General features: G+C 37.3%; 1 protein-coding gene across 1 annotated transcript in view; it reads left to right on the top strand.

The window, feature by feature from the left end:
- The window catches only part of LOC140160541 (nuclear pore complex protein Nup98-Nup96-like), a 55,380-nt gene extending 38,740 nt beyond the window's left edge, over window positions 1-16,640 (top strand). Inside the window, 16 exon segments of the mRNA XM_072183781.1 lie at window positions 349-502; window positions 1,427-1,596; window positions 1,948-2,097; window positions 2,633-2,908; window positions 3,410-3,552; window positions 4,496-4,739; window positions 5,171-5,286; window positions 6,295-6,474; window positions 7,223-7,359; window positions 8,112-8,441; window positions 8,897-9,052; window positions 9,821-9,950; window positions 10,393-10,516; window positions 11,386-11,504; window positions 12,880-13,062; window positions 13,524-16,640. Of these exon segments, the coding sequence (XP_072039882.1) occupies window positions 349-502; window positions 1,427-1,596; window positions 1,948-2,097; window positions 2,633-2,908; window positions 3,410-3,552; window positions 4,496-4,739; window positions 5,171-5,286; window positions 6,295-6,474; window positions 7,223-7,359; window positions 8,112-8,441; window positions 8,897-9,052; window positions 9,821-9,950; window positions 10,393-10,516; window positions 11,386-11,504; window positions 12,880-13,062; window positions 13,524-13,679 (2,768 nt within the window). The 3' untranslated portion in view covers window positions 13,680-16,640.
- The last annotated feature ends 3,239 nt before the right edge of the window (window positions 16,641-19,879 follow it).

A 19,879-nucleotide genomic window follows, 5' to 3' on the forward strand; every position in this document is an offset into this window, starting at 1 on the left:
GGTGCACTCGGCTATAAGCCCAGTACTAAATTTTGGCCAAGTTCTTAAATGAAATCAATGCTTTCTCTAACATTTAAGAACAAATTTAAAAAATACCAGTGATAATTAACATTCCACACTTATGATTGTAAGAAATTGACATAGATGATAGAAATTACTGGTACATTGGGCATATATACAAATGGGATGATTTTTCTTATTTCTAAATTCAAGTACTAGCCCCTCCCCGTTATAAAGCCCACCCCCATTTTGTAAGTGAAATCTGCCATCTAGGAGGGTGGGCTTATAGTTACCCGAGTGGTTACGGTAACACAATCCTTTATCATCCCCACTCCTGTTTACAAACAGCAGCTGATGATGAGATGAGAATGATTGAAGACAACCGCTTGATGGAGGAGAGTCTTAGACGTCATGAGATGGAGAAGGCTGGTATGGATGGTGAAGAGGAACATATGCCATCATCACAACACCTTGCCACTGCTCTTGGAATGAGTGCACACAGGTAAGATCATTATGCAGAATTTTGAAAAAAAAAAAAGACTTTTTAAACTTCTTTTGTGAGGATAATTCTAGAAAATTAAAAAATATGACTTAGTTTTGTGTTAGACTGGAAAATGCTTACAAAATAAGAGTGAATGAAAGTTTCTGAAACATCCAGACCCCATGCTGTGAGATGCACCTCTCAGCTGTCACTCCACTTCTTTTGTTTGAGGCTGATAACACCATCTTAATATATAGGCCCATTCAGTGATTTGCTCATCGGGGCAAGGACATCCTCAAGCACTTTTCCGATGGTTGATGGAATTGTTATCACACGATATTTGGTAGGGTCATCTCTACTTCCCTTCCTCTTCCGTATGGGCTTATGTATCCAGTTAGAAATGGCTGTGGAACATATATAAATATCAGCATGTTGTTGAAGACTGTGGTGAGGATGAGTGTCAGGACCTCATTGGCATTCTTGATGTGTTAACTACTGGTCCCTTCATCATCTGGAGCTGTGCCTGCTTGAGGTTGTTGATTGCCTCATGAACTTCTTCCCCTGTTGTGGTTGCACGATGTCCCTTAGTGATATGATGTGTCATATCTTCAAGGATTGATACACCAGCTTCCACTTTAATTTGGTGGTCCTCCTTGAGTTCCAGCATATTGTGGGGTTTCCCAATCCCATCCTGGATGACAACTTTGAGACCAAGTCTGCTTGATGCCTTACTAGATCATGGGCAGAATGAAAAATACAACTCAGGCATGAACATTTCAACTGATTTCAGTGTTTTTGTTTATTTGTCAGTGTTTTTCAGCTGTTTCTGCATCAAAATCACAGAAATATGTTGAAACTTAAAATTTTTTCATGATCTTCCAGTGTATTATATCATGATCAATTTTCCATGTCTGATAATTCTATGCGTGCATGTTTTAATTTCAGGATGCAAGTGATGAAAGCCTCATTTTTTGCAATGGATCCAGAGCCAGAAGAATATGAGCAATACGGCAGTTCTGCCACATCAACGATGCCACCGCCAAGGCCTTCCATGTTTGATATCCCAGCTAGACCATCACCAATACCAAAAATGGAAGAGTCCATGTCTGAGAGAGGTAAGTCCAGCGGATTTGAATTATAGACAATAAAATAAACAAGTGGTTTTAAAATCAAATCAAATGAATAGGCCTAAGTGCCATGTACAGCAATTATAATAGATTTTTAAAAGCTCTTTCCCCTAAAATAGCCCAATTTTGGCTCAAAAACTCCTCATATTGATACAGAATTGCACATTCTTTCACTCCAAATCTGATTTTCACTGGGCCAAAATCGTGACATACGACCTCTGCGTAAACACTGCTTACTGAAGTTGGAACTGATAAGACCTTTAAAGTGGACATAAACAGTTCCGTCTCTAAACCCTTGATATGGTACTGTGACTCCATTTTGTTTCTTATTTTCAATAGGTTTACCTCATAGTGCATGGAAACCTCGCCCTCTAGGTAGCCCGGCCAAATTCCTAGCAGGCATGTCGCCTGTGACAAGCTCACGTGCCAGCCCAGTACCAAAAATGTTTAAAGAAGAACATGTGGAGAGAAGAGAAGGAGTGACTTCCGGTAAGTACATCATTATGGTTTTAGCACATCATGTAATTTTAATCAGAGATATCTTGTAAATCATGACAAAGAAGTTTTAAAAATGATGCCACAGTTATTGTATGTAATTCTTGGCCATAGTGGAACATACCTGTTGCTTCCATGTAGCATGTACACTGTATGCATGTGCGTGCAATCATGTTAATACTAAAATAATAGCGCTGTGCACTTGTGTATACGTCGTGGAGCTGCAAGTGTGCCACCTTGGCCAAGAATTACTTAAACTACATATGGGACCTGCTGAATTTCATGTATGCAATTCACCATGCACTTGTATTAAGGGTAGCTCCAAGGGTAGCATCATGTTCTGGTTTCATAAAAGGCAAGCAAGCGAAAATCATAGAAGTTGAATTTGTTAGATATGATGTTTTTCGGCATTGATATTTTGATCGAAAAAATTGGTAGGAGGAATCTAGGATATACAACATTTATAATAAGACTGGGGTAGAGAGATTATGTATGATATAGCCTAGTAATAATCTTGTCTTAATTCCAGGAGTATTTGCATCCAAACCCAAGGCCTCCCCAATCGGTCTTCCTCCAGCCCTGCTGATTCCCAGTGGTATCAGCCAACGTGATCATGCACCAAAGGTCGTAGGGTCACGACCTATGCCTCACATTGTGCCCTTACCACATTCTGTTGTTGGTGGTAAGCAGAATTACTTGGCCGATGCAGCGTTGGTTATGGGAAGGTCATTCCGTGTTGGATGGGGACCAAACTGGACAATGGTGCATTCTGGAAAAGCTGTGGGGACATCTGTAAAAGTACCAGGTAAGTACATAAAGATCAAAGGATTTGTGCTTTGTAGAACCATGTGATAACTAAAGTTTGTTCGGCTTATAGTCGGCGAAAAAATGCAGTGTATTGATATAGAATGGCATGCACGCTGTTAAATGCAGCATTTACACTGTTGTGTAATGTGTGACTGGTGTATGCTTATGTGAATTTACACAAGCGTGAGTTATTTATTGATGCATGCAGTATCAAAAAACGAATAATTGTCTATTATAAGCTGAACAAAATTAACCATGGACAATTTTTATATAAAATGTACTTGTTGCTAGATAAAGAAAATTTTACTTATGTGTACTTTTCTAAGGATCCCCTCCACGCATAATTCTTCTTTAATATGAGTTCATTTAATGTGAAATATAAAAAAAGCAGCTGATAATTAAACGTATATAAAACTGCTGAAATTATTTTATTGTAGTCAAAAAATCATCTACCACATTGTTTCATATGTCTATATTTTTTCCATATTATTTATGACAGAGATCAAGCAAGAACCTAGTACATTTAGTATGCTGACATCAAGAGCTCCTACCAAGTCTGTTCTGGATGCTAAACCATTCAGTGTCTCCATGGAGAAAGTTAACATAGCTCCTCATCTCGTTGGAAAAGACAACAAAGTCCTGGTAAGTGATAACTTTCAATGTAACACATGTTTATGAAAAGTATATTGACCAAAATCTATTCAGTCTGGATAGAATGGACAGACAAACCAATGTATTTTGCTATTTCAGTTGAAATACATACACCCCCTATGGGAGACATGACCTTAATCTCCCACGCAGGGGGTATAGATTTCAAATGGAGTCATAAGGTGTTTATGGATTTCAACTGGAATGACCAATTGTGTCCAGTATGATGGGAGTGTAAGTTAACTAGCTACTACCAGAACAGACGTGTTGGGATACAATCTTTAAGAGCTGAGTTTGTTGCTTGAGAGGGTGCAGTGATACAATATTTGACCCTTGCTCTCAAGATTGGGTTTGAACCATAATGTTGCTGTTTTGTTTACCCAGGCCTACTACCACTCAAGTGGCATATACTGAGACAGTAAACAAGACTTGTTTTGCAGGTGTGATGACCCCCCCACACACACACATTGTGTTCTGAGATTTGGTCTAAAAGGCTTTGAAAGACAGATGGGCACTCTGGCCTGTGAACATATGCATGAACCTTATCTACTGCTAGTGTTTACATATCATAGCATGTGTTTAGAGAATAAACTATATGAATTTTTGTTTTTTCTATACTCTACCATGTGATAGACGATGGGACATGTCCAATATTTTGCGGGTGCAGCCGGTATCCACTACAAAAAAATACTATCACACGGTAGAGGATACATGTAATAAAAACAAAAATTCAGTGTTTATTCTCATTCTTTGTCACTTCTTTGCCATTTAGTTGTGCGTAGTGCGATCTCGTTTGCGTATTATACATTACATGCGCTCACCTCAATGTTTATCAGGACTATTGATGATCTTTGTTTTAATCGACAATCGACAGTCTTGGTATTTGGAGGATAATTTTCATAACTTGTACACTTTTGTCTCTCTCTCTCTCCCTCAGGATCTTCATGAGCATGCTTTACAAGTGCAACTCTATCACAGCATATGCTCCACAGAGAAACCATGTCCAGCTTACGCAGCTAAAAGTGGCATCCAAGCATTGCATGATCAATCCCAGATTGCAACTAGAGACCGTACGGCTGGCCTGAGCAGGGACCGTGAAGCCTTGGAACATGCCGCCAATGTGTGGGATCTGATGGTGGCATTGTGGGGCAGATTACCCGAGGAGGAAGATGATGGAGAGGGTAGGTGTCAAAGGTCAAATGTCAAGGCCAACAATTTATCACTTAGCAGGTGATACAAGTTATATGAATTTAAAACGATCTTTTACAAGGAGGTTGGGTTCCCTCTTGTTGTTCACTAGCCCAAGTGTAAATCATCTTGGTGTGACCTAAGTGTGGTGAAACACCTTGGAGGTACTGTACAGAAGTTAAAGGTTTTGTTTATGTCCCCATTCACAAAGGACATACCACTGACTATACTGGTGTCTTGAAACAAAAAACAGCAACTCAACAATTGAAAGGTCTATAAACCACCAACTTGAGACTTTACACCCATTTCGTGAGAACAGGTCACATAACAGTCTTGTGATCGATTCCAAGCTAATTCTTAAGTCAAATATAGTTGATTTACACAGTGGTGTATTTAATTTGTCACTATTTTTATTTGTTGACAGATCTAGACCGTGAAGGTTACCCATACCGCAAAGCCAGACGTGAAGCATTCTCTCGCTGGTTGGCTGCTACTGCACACAACAGGGTACAGGTGGAAGTCAGTAATTCAAAATTCAAGGTAAGTAATATATGGATCTTTAAGTCAGATATGTACATGTAGACTGGGTTTTGCACGGCTTTATTTTTATTACTGTATCTCCTGTTTAAATTTGGTTGCAACACCAACATCATTTGTTGAACTTTACACATGCTTCAGTGTAAATCAGCATGGTCATGGGAATACACTTATGAAGTTGAATCTTCAAAAGTAATACATCATTCCCTTCCCACCCACACTATTCAACATTGGGGAACAAATTAAAAATGCAGATGACATAGTTCACATCATCGTTGCCAAGGGTGAAAGGGAACAGTGCAGGGAAATAAGTTCGGGTGTGGCAACATATTTTTTTGAGGAGTGTAGTTCTTGTAATAGCACAATATCCATGGATTAGGTTTTTGATATTGGGTATCTTAATTTTTATGTCCATTTAAAGAAATCAATTGAAGGGCAAGTAATATATTGCCAATAGGTACAATACATGTATATTGTAGTATGATAAGCCATTCTAGCATGTATCTGTACTTGTTGGGTCTTTTTTGCAGGCATTTATATTTAGGCCTAAAAAAATTGTTTGATTGGCGTAACTTAAAAAAATTTTTTTTTGTAAATTCCGTTTGATAAAGGCTTTAGAACATTTTTCTTTTCTTTTTAAAAAAAATTTATTTATTTATATTAATTTTTTTTAATTTAATTTTTTTTTTTTTTTGCAAAAAGGAAGAAAAAAAGTTGGGGTCAGGCCTAATTTTAAGGTAGGTCGGGTTATGCCAATCAAACAATTTTTTTAGGCCTTAGTCCAAAAACAAGGAAACAGTAAGCTGAAAATGCAGTAAAAAAATCCTACTTAGCACAGCTTATTTTACTAAAAAAACACACACACAAAAAACCCCATAGCACAGCTCTTTTGCAAAATGTTTGAGAGACAAACTTTTTTAGCTGTACTAGGATTATGAAAATTTGCCATTTGGTATGAACAGACTTAAAATATTTCACATCTACTCTATATAACACCTGATTTTTTGACAGGATCTGGGGCATGCGGAAGCAGTCTTCTCCCTAATGAGTGGTCAACAAATCAGTGAAGCTGCAAGAGCTGCTCAAAAGTCAGGTGATCACAGATTAGCTCTCTTATTGGCTCAAGCTGGGTGTAGTCATGAAGTACGACAACTGGTTACCAAGCAACTTAGCGATTGGTTTGAGATCAAGGTAAGCAGCTGGTGGTTTTTTTTCTTCATATAATGTAAAAAAAGGCATTTGGTCAGCAAAATCAATTTAAATTACCTTTTTTTTCCATTTAGACTTCTTGCCCTATTGTAAGGAGTTGTCATATATATGCCACAGTATGTAGGCTGCTTCCTTTCTTCATTATGTCATATATAATTGGCTGCTAAGATACAGTGAGAGAGTAGGCAGTCATGACTATAGTCCATTTGGGTTCCTTGAGAGAGTGACGTCATTACTTTGTTGCAGTTACTTTGCGCGTGTACAGATGTACTGTTTTTAATTGTGTGTGTAAACACGAAAGTTCCATGATAGTCCGCGAACGGTTGCATGCTCTGACGTAATTCTCTCAAGGAAGCCAAATGGACTATTGTTGAGATTACCTTTAACAACTGCAAACTTGGGTAGTGAATAGGGTGGTATAACTGGTAATTGTGTGGCCTGTGGGCCAATCCCCACCGAGTCCTGTCACCCTCTCAAATTGTTTGTCAGTTTGCCGAGCCATTTAAATCACTGTATCATTGCCTTGTATGTTGTATTTCCAATCCTCGCATATTAATTGTCTCTGCAGTTAGCATACAGGCCATCTCATGTCATCATTACTTGATATTATATAATATACTGAAAATACATGTAAATTGCCCAATTTTGGTTGCTACGCTTCAGTGTCCACTAATGATGTTGTTCTTGTTATTGATATAGTTTGTTTTCGCTGTTTGTTTTCGTTCACCAGGCTGATCAGTTTGTGGCACCACAGTATTTAAGAATTTATGCATTACTTGCAGGCCAGTTGGTCTGGTCATCCTCAATAGGAACAATAAATACATGTCAAACATTAGATTGGAAGAGAGCATTAGCTGTTCATTTATGGTGAGTAGTGATTAGGTGATATATGTATTACTTGCAGACCAGCTTCGTCATCCACAGTAGGAGAGATAAATATGACATATTTAGATTTGAAAAGAGTCTTCTTGAAAATAGTTTCTATTTTGGCAAGTTTAGCTCATGGAAGATAGAGCCATGGAGCCATGTATGTGTGAGTTGACTGTGTGTGATTTATCATGCATGGTGTCCGATGCCATATGGTTATCTGTGTTGTGCATAAAGATACTGGTTGATCTGTATTTTACCATACTTTTCAGCTGTTGCCTGCAAAGTCTGGGGGTGGGGGAAACATTTTCCAATACCTTAAGCACATTCAATATGGGATACAAGACAGATCAATATTCTCAGGGAATAAATCCCAGGAAACAGGAATACCTGGGGAAACCTTCAAGAGGGAGTATGGACTGGAAACCAAATTCATGTAAAGTCATCTGGGAACAACCTGGGCTTGAACCTGGAACCTTGAGTGGTGCCACACAAGGGCAGAATCTCTGCTGGGTTGTATTTAATGCGGCCCACACACGCTCAATTTTTATTGATTAATATTGGAGACCCTAGATGCAGGCGTGGATACAAAATCTACCATTGTGTGTGTACAATGATAGATTAGTATCTACTCTTGTATCTACATGATCTTGGGTCTTTGATATTGATAAATCAAATTGAACATGTATGGGAGTGGAGTCCATATAACTGTAGTAGCTAAATAACTTACGATCTTTTTGTATAATCAACAGGCATTTATGCACTCCAGTAGCTTCCATCTCAGATGCCCTCCAGGAATATGAAAATGGGTTCAAAGGTCATACAAGTGTTGGTAATTACTGCAAACCACCACGTCCACCTTACATGGAGAATAATCCCGGTCTCTATGGAGACTTAGACGACACCGCTGATGAGGAGTCTATGATGATGTCAGAAGAAGGGGATGGAGTTGGAGATCGTGAATTTGTTGTGAGGGACATGTGCTATCATCTGCTTAAGTTGTACAGCAATAGGGGTCATAGGTTAGAGAGAGTGTTGGCACCTACTACACATTCTGGCTATCAGCTAGATTATAGACTTAGGTATGTTGACATTTTAATTCTTCCTAAAAGACCACACCTAGCTGGGCTCATATATAAGCTCTTCTGATATTATTTTGTTAAAACAGTGTTGGTAATCAGAGTACCGCTTTAAATAATACATAATCTCTTTTTAAATTAAAGACATTTTGTAAAATATTCTGAAATGGAATCCCTCAATTTCTCAAAATTCTTGATTTCAATAATATTGCAGTTGTTATTGCATACACTTTATTGTGACAAAATCTAAGATATGGTGACAATGCTGTTGGAATAATACAGCTATTTCCATTCATTACCTCATTATTTTGGTTTGAAATGTAAAGGGAATATTTCCAAAAATGAAAACTAAATGTTATTTTGCTATGTTGAGGGGAGAGAGGGGGGCAAAATATGTCAGAAATATTGCATTGGGAAATTAATTGATTTTATGAAATCATTTCTTTTATTACTTGTAGTTGGCATGTTTTGCAAGTTTTACAAGCTGTAGGCTATTCTCACATATCCGAGTATTACTTGACACGACTACATATCAGCTATGCGTCACAACTAGAGGCATTAGGACTATGGCACTGGGCTATATTTGTACTGCTGCATATACCCAATAACGAAAGGTAGGTTGGCATTTTCTTGAACATGTCTTGTAAGATTAATAATATAAAGTTTTAGTGCATTTTGTGCACACATTGTAGACGGTTAGAAAATTTTGAAAGCCTTAATTTGAGCTTGTTTTGTTACTATTTACTACATTGTGTAAACATGGAAGTAAAGACTTCATACAATAATAAAGACCTGTTTGTTTCCTGTGCACTTGGTGGAAGAGAAGAATGGGACTTGTTTACATTTTGAGAGCGTGCACAGATTAAACACTGAAGTGTGGTTCCGATTGGCTGATTCAATCACCTGACAACTATAACAACAGACCGGTAATCTGTTTGGCCAATTAGTTTGATTGTGCCGTGTCTAACAATCACGCCAGGGCTGCGTGCCTTTGTGATAGAGCATTGCGTGCCTTTGTGATTACGCAATAGACCGTAAAAATATGTGGTAAGTGCGTAGTAGCATTTCATGGAACAATCGGTCCTCATTATCAGATGATTCTGCGACTTTGACTGCTTGTACGCGGTCTGTTATCTTTTTCATCCATGGTTGGCGCTCATCGGAATACAAAGCCCTGCTCATGTTGCTTATTAACAGGGCATTCACATTGATCAGTGCGAGAGAGTGCTATTCTTTTCTGAAAGCAGGTATAGGTTTAGCAACAACTAAGATGCAAGACCTGCAATGTCAGTAAGTTATGCTGTTCCACCCTCTATAGACATAAAAACTTAAATTAAGCCACCTATGTTAATACACTTTGATTTTGTCATCATCATTTGCAGGCGTGAGCATGCTGTACGTGAAGTGTTGAGTCGTCAGTGTAGTCTTTTACGCAGTGAGGAGAACGCAGCCAAGGAACAGTTCTTGATTCATAGACTCAATATGCCCGTTGCATGGATACATGAAGCCAAGGTAGGGAGTGTGGTTTGGATCAATTAAAAAATGACACTGAATTATAACCACGTAAGATAATTGTACATCGCAGAAAGCTACTGACTACAGTGCCCATTAAACCATTTAAGCACCATTCAGGGATGCAGTGATGTATTCTGTGCATTACCCTAATCAGCTTGCATCTAAAATGACCTTCACAGCCAGGATCAGATTCTTAAATTGTCATGCATGTAAACAGGGACAATGGGAAGAGTATATTCTTGTCAAGAACAATTTTAACCTGGCTCAATTTGTGTGTTATGCACAAAGACAGTGTTGTTTACTGTTATTGTCTTTCCCCACCCAGGTGTGTAAGTGGTACTGGCTGGGTGTATGCTGGGAAGGTAAAACTGACTTGTAGTGCAGGAGTAGTGAACCCTCATTAACACATTTCTATCTCTACTATGTTTGTGTTTCTTAGGCTTTACGGGCTCTGTATGAGGTCCGGCATCATGACCGTGCTTGGCATCTGTTGAAAGCTGGTCACTGGAATGATAGTCATTCTGTTATCATACAACATCTTGCTGCTGATGCAGTCATTAATGGTAAGTCTGTCAGGGGGGTATTCGTATTAAAGGAGGATGGTCTTATTTGATCACACGCTATTACCATGACCTTGGCCCCCACATACCTTCTTGGAGTTTCATGCCAGTATTTCAAACCCCTTTAGATCATATGGGAGTCAAGAATGTGCACTTGAAAGCCCATATGATACTGTCTGAAAAATTGGGTTGACCCAATATAGCCACAGCTGGTTTACCATCACCTAATAAAACATCTTTTACCTCCAACAATTCACAGAATCAATGAGACAAATAGATACCAAAATCTATATAATTTGAAGAAAAAGTGGTGATGAGGTTGTAGGTCTGACCATCCTCCTTTAAATTTGTTACATAATATGTCTGTAATGGGCTATTCCAGTTGAAATCCATACACCCCCTATGGAAGACATGAGCTTAATGAATCTCCCACACAGGGGTGTGGATTTCAAATGGAGTTCACACCCCCTGTGTGGATGATTAAGGTCATGTTTTCCATTGGGGGTGTATGGATTTAAACTGGAGTAGTCCTTTGTAACTAAAAGAATATTGAAACATCAAAGAATAAAATTAAGATGGGAAGCAAGAAACAATGTTAAGAAAGAGGAGAAACTGAGAAGCAACGGAAGACATTATCCAATAAATTAGTTGTTTAAAAATAACAAATATAATTCATGGTTCAAAAGAGTTGTTGCAGTAGTCAGCCGATGTATTGTTCTGTTATTGTCTTTTCTTTAAGTTGTCCAAGAAATAATATTTTGCCCAAGATTCTGTAAAAAGTCTTATATATTGGCATATTTGTTGTAATTTTGCTTAAGTTAATACATTTAACTTCCAATAACATATATGAACCTTGACTTGTTTTGTTTCAGAAAACTATGAATATCTCAAAGGGATGTTGTCAGAGCTTGCCCCAGATGATCGTAGCATTACAATACAAGACTGGGACACCAATGGTCAGGTGTATTTAGACTTCATTAACATGGAACAGGTAAGAATTAAAATTACCACTGGATTCAAAGTGTAAAAAGGCATGTAATCCAAGGCAATGCAATCTTACTAGCAAACAGTTGGTTGTGATTATTACCAACTACTGCTGTTCTTATCTTGTACCTTGTAGAAATTCTCCCCGTAGACCTTGTGGAAGTGTAACTCAGGGCTGACGAGAGTGTGACGTTAATGTTTACTTCTGTTTGTCATTGGGGTCTGGTTCACTTGTAAAATAGCTTGCTTAAAGGGTTCAGTCATTTTGATGTCTTCGGTCGATTGGGGCAATTGGTCCCAGGATGAAATTGTTAAGGAGAAAAATGATGTAGTGAACTGGCTTGTTGTGATGAAATTAGAGTTGCTCTGGTATTGTTGGTTGTGCGTTCGTCTTGGTCTGTCTTGATTGGTTAAGATATATTATTATAAGTAAATCACTCTGCGGCTTAAACGCAATAACCGATCAACTTCAAACTTGGTATTGTGATAGTATATATTGTGGCCTGATGTGCTGCATAGTTTTGTGCCATGTATTTGCATATTACTGAATACTAATGAGCTTATTTGCATATTATTTGTATTTACAAATCTTTACACACCTTTGTGTGTGGCCACCTTAATTACAAACTGCATAATTCTAGTTATAATCATATGAGGAACCAATCAAAATAAATCTTTTTAGATTTCTCAGCAATTTAATCTTAATCCCCATTAACTCAACTAATTGAACTTGAACTTGAACTAACTGTATTCTTAGCATGTCTCTGATTGGCTCAATACATGATGAGTTAACCTCAATGTTTATCTACAAAGGCAAGGGACTGGTATATCGATATGCTTGAGTGAAATGCATACAACCACTACACTGTTCAATAGCCTTTTTGTGATGTGGTGGGAGTTAAAAAAAGCACCTGAACAAAATATGATGTGGGTGCATACTGCCAGGCAAAAAACAATGGAAATTGTGATGATGTGTGCACATACTGCCAGCCAATGACATTACAAGTCAACTCATCTATAGCTCTCTTCTTAACCAAGCACAATAGTTATTAGGTATGAAATCAAAACTTGACCAGCAGTTGACCACCGGTTCCGCTAGGTTCTATCCGGTTTCAAACCAGATGGAACCGGAAAGAACTGCCGGTCAACCACCCGGTCAAGTTTTGACTTCATCCCTTAAGAAGCTGATAATTTGGTCGGTAGTGCCCTTGGGCTTAAAAGCAAACAAACAGTGAGTGTTAAAAAAATGTAGCACAATTGAGCAAAAGCTTTGTCAAATTGTAGAGCAGTTGCAATCCAATTTATAAAATGAATAATGAATACATGTCTTGACATAGTCGACGCCACTTACATTGAAACAATTTTAACGACTTATATTACAGAAAGTGCAGTCGTTGGTTCAAGGCAGCACCACCATATACGAGCTGGAGAAACTGCACCCAGACATAGCATCACTGTGTAACCGTGTGGGAAATCTTCAGTGCATCACTGCAAAGGATCGGTTGTGTCAGTCACAGATTTCCAAGAGAACTGGCAATATGATGAAGATTGTGCTCAAACTTCAGGTAAGAGATGTTTTATCATTACAAAACTTATCCATACAGGCTTTGAAATCCCAGATTTATGGTGGCATTTTGACTTTTGAAAAATCAAAATGCCAGATTTTCTGTCAGTTTGTTATTCAAAATTTTCAATAAACCTTTCTATCAGCAGCTTTTGGCACTGAGAATATGCACAATCTAGTTGTCCATCCCATCTGCAAATGATACTAAGAGTATTTCATATTGGGCGGTATACGTTTGAAAAAGATATGTATTATATGTTCATTTGCATGCATGTTGATGAATCATCACAGCATATTATCAGTTCCACATTCATTTGGACCAGGATTTGAGCTTTCTGGAAGGCCCTGGGATGGGTTCTCCGCTGGCAAAAAAAAAAAAAAAATCCACCCTTCAATATTCAAGTTCATCTCAAAATAATGATTAATTTGTACATTTGTGGTGTTTTTTTGGGTCTTTTACAGCAGCAGGGTCTTAGTCCTGGTGACTCCTTACCTGATATCAGCATTCCGTCACGTCTCCTGGCTCCACACATTGGTAAACTCCCCATGCCAGAAGACTACAGTCTACAAGAACTACGCCAATTGACAAGGAGTTACACGGTCGAACTCACTGCTTAGATAATGACTGTCGGCTTCAGCATAGAATTGTTTTTGCAACCTTTTTTATGACTATGTCTGTTCGCTATCAGGAAAGTGTTAAATTAACATTAAATAGCTGTGGCTGACATCAACATTGCAAGCAGTTCTGATCTCATATCGCTGACAATTTTGCGGTGATTATCGAGCATTGTGAGAATTCATGTTTGAAAGTAGCTGAGCTGATTCAATGATAGGATTGTGGGCTTTTGTGGCTCATAATTGTAATTGGTAAGGAGCAGAGCAGACAAATAACTAGCCATCATATGTGACGTGACATTACAGTGAAATGTACAATACATATTGGCAATTACATACACATCATTTCCAGGTTCTGGTCAGTATATGATGCTGTTGTTGTTAATTCCGACATGTTGCTGTGACCAAATGTTATGGTGTTTAAACATCAACCCAAACAGGTGTAATCCATACACCCTGTGTGGAAGGCATTACTTTAATCTCCCACAAGTGTGTATTTCAAATGGGTTTGCCTGAATGGGCGGCTCCATTTGAAATCAACACCCCCTTTGTGGGAGATTAAGGTCATGTTTTGGGTGTATGGATTTCAGCTTGAATAGCCATTTATGGTGGGATTGAAATAGTTTCAGTTGGCTCAAATAAGTGGTCCCAGACAGGGTTGGCGATTTTTTTTTTATTAAAAAAAAAATCAAAAAAATCTAAGAACTGCTTTACCCCATGATAAAGTCAAAAGAAACCAGTGGGATGCTAGACATATGTAATTGTTTAATTGTATCCAAAAGGTGTAGAAGTATTACAAATGAAGTAAAATAGTCAATTTAAGATAGAAATTAACTTAAATTTATCAAAAATGGTAAAAACTGACAAAGTTGATTGAAATCAGTGATTAAAAAAAAAATCATTTGATTTAAATCGTTGCCAACCTTGGTCCCAGATCCTCTGAACTCTTGCATCATAAATAATACCTTTGCTCAAGCAACACAACTTGAACCTCAATATCCATAAAACACTACTAAGGACATGTTATTGATGGATGTGTATGTCGCTGCATAGAGTAAATTCACAAGTGCCAGAATTCATTCTATGACGTCACTTGTGTATACATACACATATCGGTCGTACCTCAACCATGACTAAAGGAAGGAATTGCTGGTGATGGTAATATATAATATGTGACGCGATCAAGCAAAATCAGTCGGAACTTGGAAATATTGATTTTGAGATACTACTGCCAAACAAAGGAAATATTTCCTTTTGTTTCCTGTTGTTTAGGGAACAAACCAAAAGATCAATGACTTTCTATAAACGTAACTAGTTTCGTTTCTTGGCCGACCCCCTCCCTCCCTGCCAGAAACGTAATAATGAAATGTTGAAAATTTTGACATAATAATAATGACACATTGTTCAGACCGATGTTTTCTTTTACAAACAACGTAATCGAGTATTTTTACCCACTCCCCCCTAAACAAAACTAGTTTCGTTTATAGGACGTCATTGATCTTTTGGTTTGTTCCCGCAAGAAACTCTTTAATTGCTCATATCTTTGGAACTGGTTGTTCAATTTCAGTTGGGTTTTCTTAAAAATGCAGCTTTGTAAATGCTCTTTACTATCTAATAAGAAAATAAAAACTTGATATTTCCGAGTTCCGACTGATTTTGCTTGATCGCACTACATATGTGACCAGTTCTGACAAAACCAGGAACAACTCGCATTTTTGATATTTCATGATTTGAATAAAAATGTAAGCATGGGACAATAAGCTACAAAATGATACCAAAATTATATACATAGCATCAATACTTTTCAAGATATGGATAATTTTGTAAATGATACCTTGATATTTTTACCGACTGGCTTTTCGGAGTAATGTGCTAATTAGTTTCCTGCTTTACACAGGATTGAATAAGGATTATCATAGTTCAACTGTCAATTTATTGATTAAATAACCCTCTTTTTAATAAGAACTTCCAAGGATTTGAAAGTCCACTCAGTCCCAATTAAGAATTCCAATTTTTTTTTTTTTTATGGGAATGTGTCATCTTTAAAGGCCTATAACTCAAAAACATACCTGGTGACTTGTTCCGGGTTTTGTTGGAGCTGGTCACATATATATATGGTTGGAAACTTAACTTTGGTGGTGAACAAATTGTTGAATGGAAATGGGAATGTCATCTTTAAAGGCCTGTAACTCAAAAACATACCTGGCGACTTGTTCCGGGTTTTGTTGGAGCTGGTCACATATATATATGGTTGGAAACTTAACTTTGGTGGTTATCACGGTATCTCAAAATTGTTAAAGATTTAGTGAAACTATTTCATGTCAACCAAGCAGAAGACCGAAGTATAAGGGTTATAGTGTAATGCATATTCTGCTGTTGGTTACTTTATTTGTATGCTGCATTACTGTTTCACATGTATATGAAACCTGTCTCAATGAGATTTTGTATATTTCATAGCAAAATGCGGTCGTTTGCTTTTTCTGATGTATTTATATGGACATTTTTGATAATAACATGGATTTATATTTCTCGTTGCAAAAACTATTTAAAGTGGCAAAACTTTTTGTATAAAAGAAAACATGAATGAGATATTTCTCTCCTTTATTTACTTTGTTTTGTTTATTTGATAAAAAAATAGGCTCATATTTCTTAGACAGATCAGTTTATACTGATGTGTGGAAATGTGCCAAATATTATGAAGGAGAAAATTCAAATTGTAGGCCTAATTAGGCACACTATTCACATGTGCCAAAGATCAACAAAGCGTTTTGAACATTAATAGCGTTAATGTTTTAAAATAACTTTTAAAACAGATAAATAATGATCAGGTCTCTATTTCTTGTAAAACTGTATAGTTGTTATGTGTTAAGCTTATGCCACACAAATGATGTATCATGTATGTGTTAGAAGTTAAAAAATAAACGTAAATGGAACAAAAAACAAGTACTACCTAAATAAAGTGTAACCGTTTTCCTTTTTTTTAGACAAGAAAATTTGGAACAGAATTGGAAACATAATGGGCTATTCCAGTTGAAATCCATATCCCCCTATGGAAGACATGACCTCAATCTATCACACAGGGAGTGTGAATTTCAAATGGGGTTACCTGACTGGGTGACTCTCATTTGGAATGTGTGGAAGATTAAGGTCATGTCTTCCATAGGGGGTGTATGGAAGTCAACTGCAGTGCCACCAAGGGGGGTGGGGGATTGGGGGTAACAGGGTGCGTTACCCCGGGGCCCTAGGGTGCCCGTAAAAAGTGAAGAAAACATGCTTTACTATGGGGCAGTAAAAGCAAAGAAAAGGGACTACAGGGGCCCGTAAATGGTAAAGAAAAGATAGAAGACAAGGTTGCTACGTCGGCACACATAAGGTATATTTTCTTTGCTTTACTATACGGGCCAACAAAGGTCTCTTTTCTTGTTCATTAGGCCTAAGGTATCTCTTTGCTATTTACGGGACCTCCGGGTCTTTTTTACTTTTATGGGTCCATTAAGGGTGGGGTATGAACGTTTGGACAGTATTTATTGTAGGACATTAGAGCACATCAGACATATCGAATTGCATTCTGAATACTGAAGAATGTCCTTCTGATATCAAATAATTTTGATTTTTTGAAATTGCAATGTAATACACATTTTATGGCAAATCATTAAAAATTGATATTTTTGATATTTAACAGTACTTGAAGTAAACTTTATAAATCTGATGATTTATACTTAAAGTGTATGTAGCTGGGATGAAAAGCCGACGATCAATTGAAAATTTTGACCTTTGTATTGAAGATATGGGAAAAAATCCATATCTTCAATATAAAAGGTCAAAATTTTCAATTGATCGTCGGCTTTTCCTCCCAGCTACATACACTCTAAGAACATATCATTAGATTTATAAAATTTATTTCGAGGACTGTTATATATCAAAAATTTGAAAAATATCAAATTTTAATAATTTGTCATAAAATTTGTATATCGTGAATTTCAAAAATGAAAATTATTTGATATCAGAAAGACATGCTTCAGTATTCAGAATGCAATTCGACACGTCTGAGGTGCTCTCATGTCCCACAAAAATACTGTCGAAACGCCATAACGCTCATTCTAGATCCCTTAAGGTATCTTGAAGCTTTTAGCACGCTATTTGTGCATTTCACATGCCTGTCATTCATTCTCCCCTTGAAAATGCTCCACATGCCTGTGACTCTAGTGACTTCTCCCCTTGAAAATGCTTAATTTAAAATTTGTGTGAAACAAATGAACAAAATAATGAATATTCTCAGTCATGCAAATGTCAAAATCTAGGGTTCCTGCAGTCCTTGAATTTGAAAACACCTTTTCAAGGCCTTGAAAGTCCTGGAAATTGGAATTTTACCATAAGTATAATTTCGACAAAATTTGGGAGTGGAGAGGAGGTGTCACTTACTACTGTCGCATGGAGAGCTGTATCATGATTTCTGTGTTGTGGTAAGTCCTTGAAAATCATGCATGTAGACCTTGAAAGTCCTTGAACTTCAAGGCTTCCAAGGTGCGGGAACCCTGAAAATCACAAAATTTTGATTTGAATTTTTTACTGGAACTTTCTTTTACAACTTGCTACATAGACTAAATCAAGCAACTGCCCTGCTGGGCTGGTCATGTCACACATAGGACTGGGCCATCAAGAAGATCCGTTATCACATGACCAGTCTAGCTGGTCAGTTGCCTGATGAATGGTATCAGATACCATGTAGCAAGATGTAAAGTTCCAGTATGATTTAATTCAAAACTGTGAAATGAACAAAATTTTGTTGTTTTTGTTTATTTGCTGTAAAAAGAACCAGTGAAAAATCCTATTTATTGCCTTGACATATATCACTTTCCAGTAAATACACCATTCAACTTGTCTTCAAATTTTGACTTTTGCAAATAGTTGCAATGGCTCAACTGCTAAAAAGAACAATTGACACATTAGTAATTTTTCCCTTTTTATTTTTACAATCATACCAAATATTATAAACTGGCAAAAATATCTTTCACAAATACATTGATAGCAAGGTGAATTACTTTCTTTTTGGACTCTTTGGAGACTTCCTACCCTCTCAACTTCTTGTACAAAGTGCGTATGTCCCAAAACTACCCCCATCAGCACAGCCCCTAATATCACTATTTTGCACGTTTCCTCATTTCAAGTATTTTAGCCGATTTTGAGACTGATGCCTTGATCTAGTCCAAATAATTCTGTCCCAGAACAAAATATTCACTTTCTGACATATCCTGTTCTGGGCCTAAACTGTGTTTTGCTTCTAAATGTTGATGGTTAACTGGACAAAAGAAGCACATGGAAATACTTCACAGCTTTCTAATCCCCTATTCCTGCAGTGCAGATCATTTTATTGTGGACCATCCTTCTGATACTTCAGTGTTTGGATAACCGGAACAGTTTTGAGAGGTCATTTGTCAACAGACAAATTGTCCTCCTTGCCCGAATATGAAATTGACACATAATGACACAGAAGGCTATAATATCACATGTACCTGACAGTACCTCTAGCTGAAAGAAGCTGCTACGAGGGTCAGTCAGTATGTTATAAGAGTTGACGTGTGACGCCATATGTGGATTGTTTTCATGGCATTTCTCAATGATTACATAAACACTGCACCTTTATGAATATTAAAATTAAAATTTTCATAGCATTTTGTAATATTTTAGGCCCTATTCACATGGAATTGTGCAATTTTCGTGCATTTCCAGCATGTTGTATCGGTCATCCCACCTACGCATGCTCAGATTATTGTTTGATTTGCACGAGTTATCATCGTACTGAGTACCAGCTCTCACATGTGACCAGTCATTATTTTTTTAATCTGTTTCATTTTGGAGATAATCAATGTCATTTGTAATAACTGCTTTTTCATTTTCACCATTTTTGCAGAATAATGTTGCTTCCATTCAAGCCCTAAAGTTGTTGAAGTTCCCAGACGTCCCATTTCCACCCAAGTTTAATGGCAAGACTCATATTTTACCAAAAACAAACTGAGGATCTAGTGTTTATTCCTGCCTAAAACTAGCCATATGCACCTTGTACTTTTGCTGTTCTTGGACATTTTAAACATGTGCCTTTGCTGTAATTTAAAAGGTCTGCCTTTTTGCGTGATTTGGCAGTGTCCATAGTCTATTGACTTTATGCTAATGATGTTACGTCATCATGTGTGTGATGTAAATTT

This window comes from Amphiura filiformis, chromosome 9 (assembly GCF_039555335.1).
Source record: "Amphiura filiformis chromosome 9, Afil_fr2py, whole genome shotgun sequence".
NCBI classification, from domain to species: Eukaryota; Metazoa; Echinodermata; class Ophiuroidea; order Amphilepidida; family Amphiuridae; genus Amphiura; species Amphiura filiformis.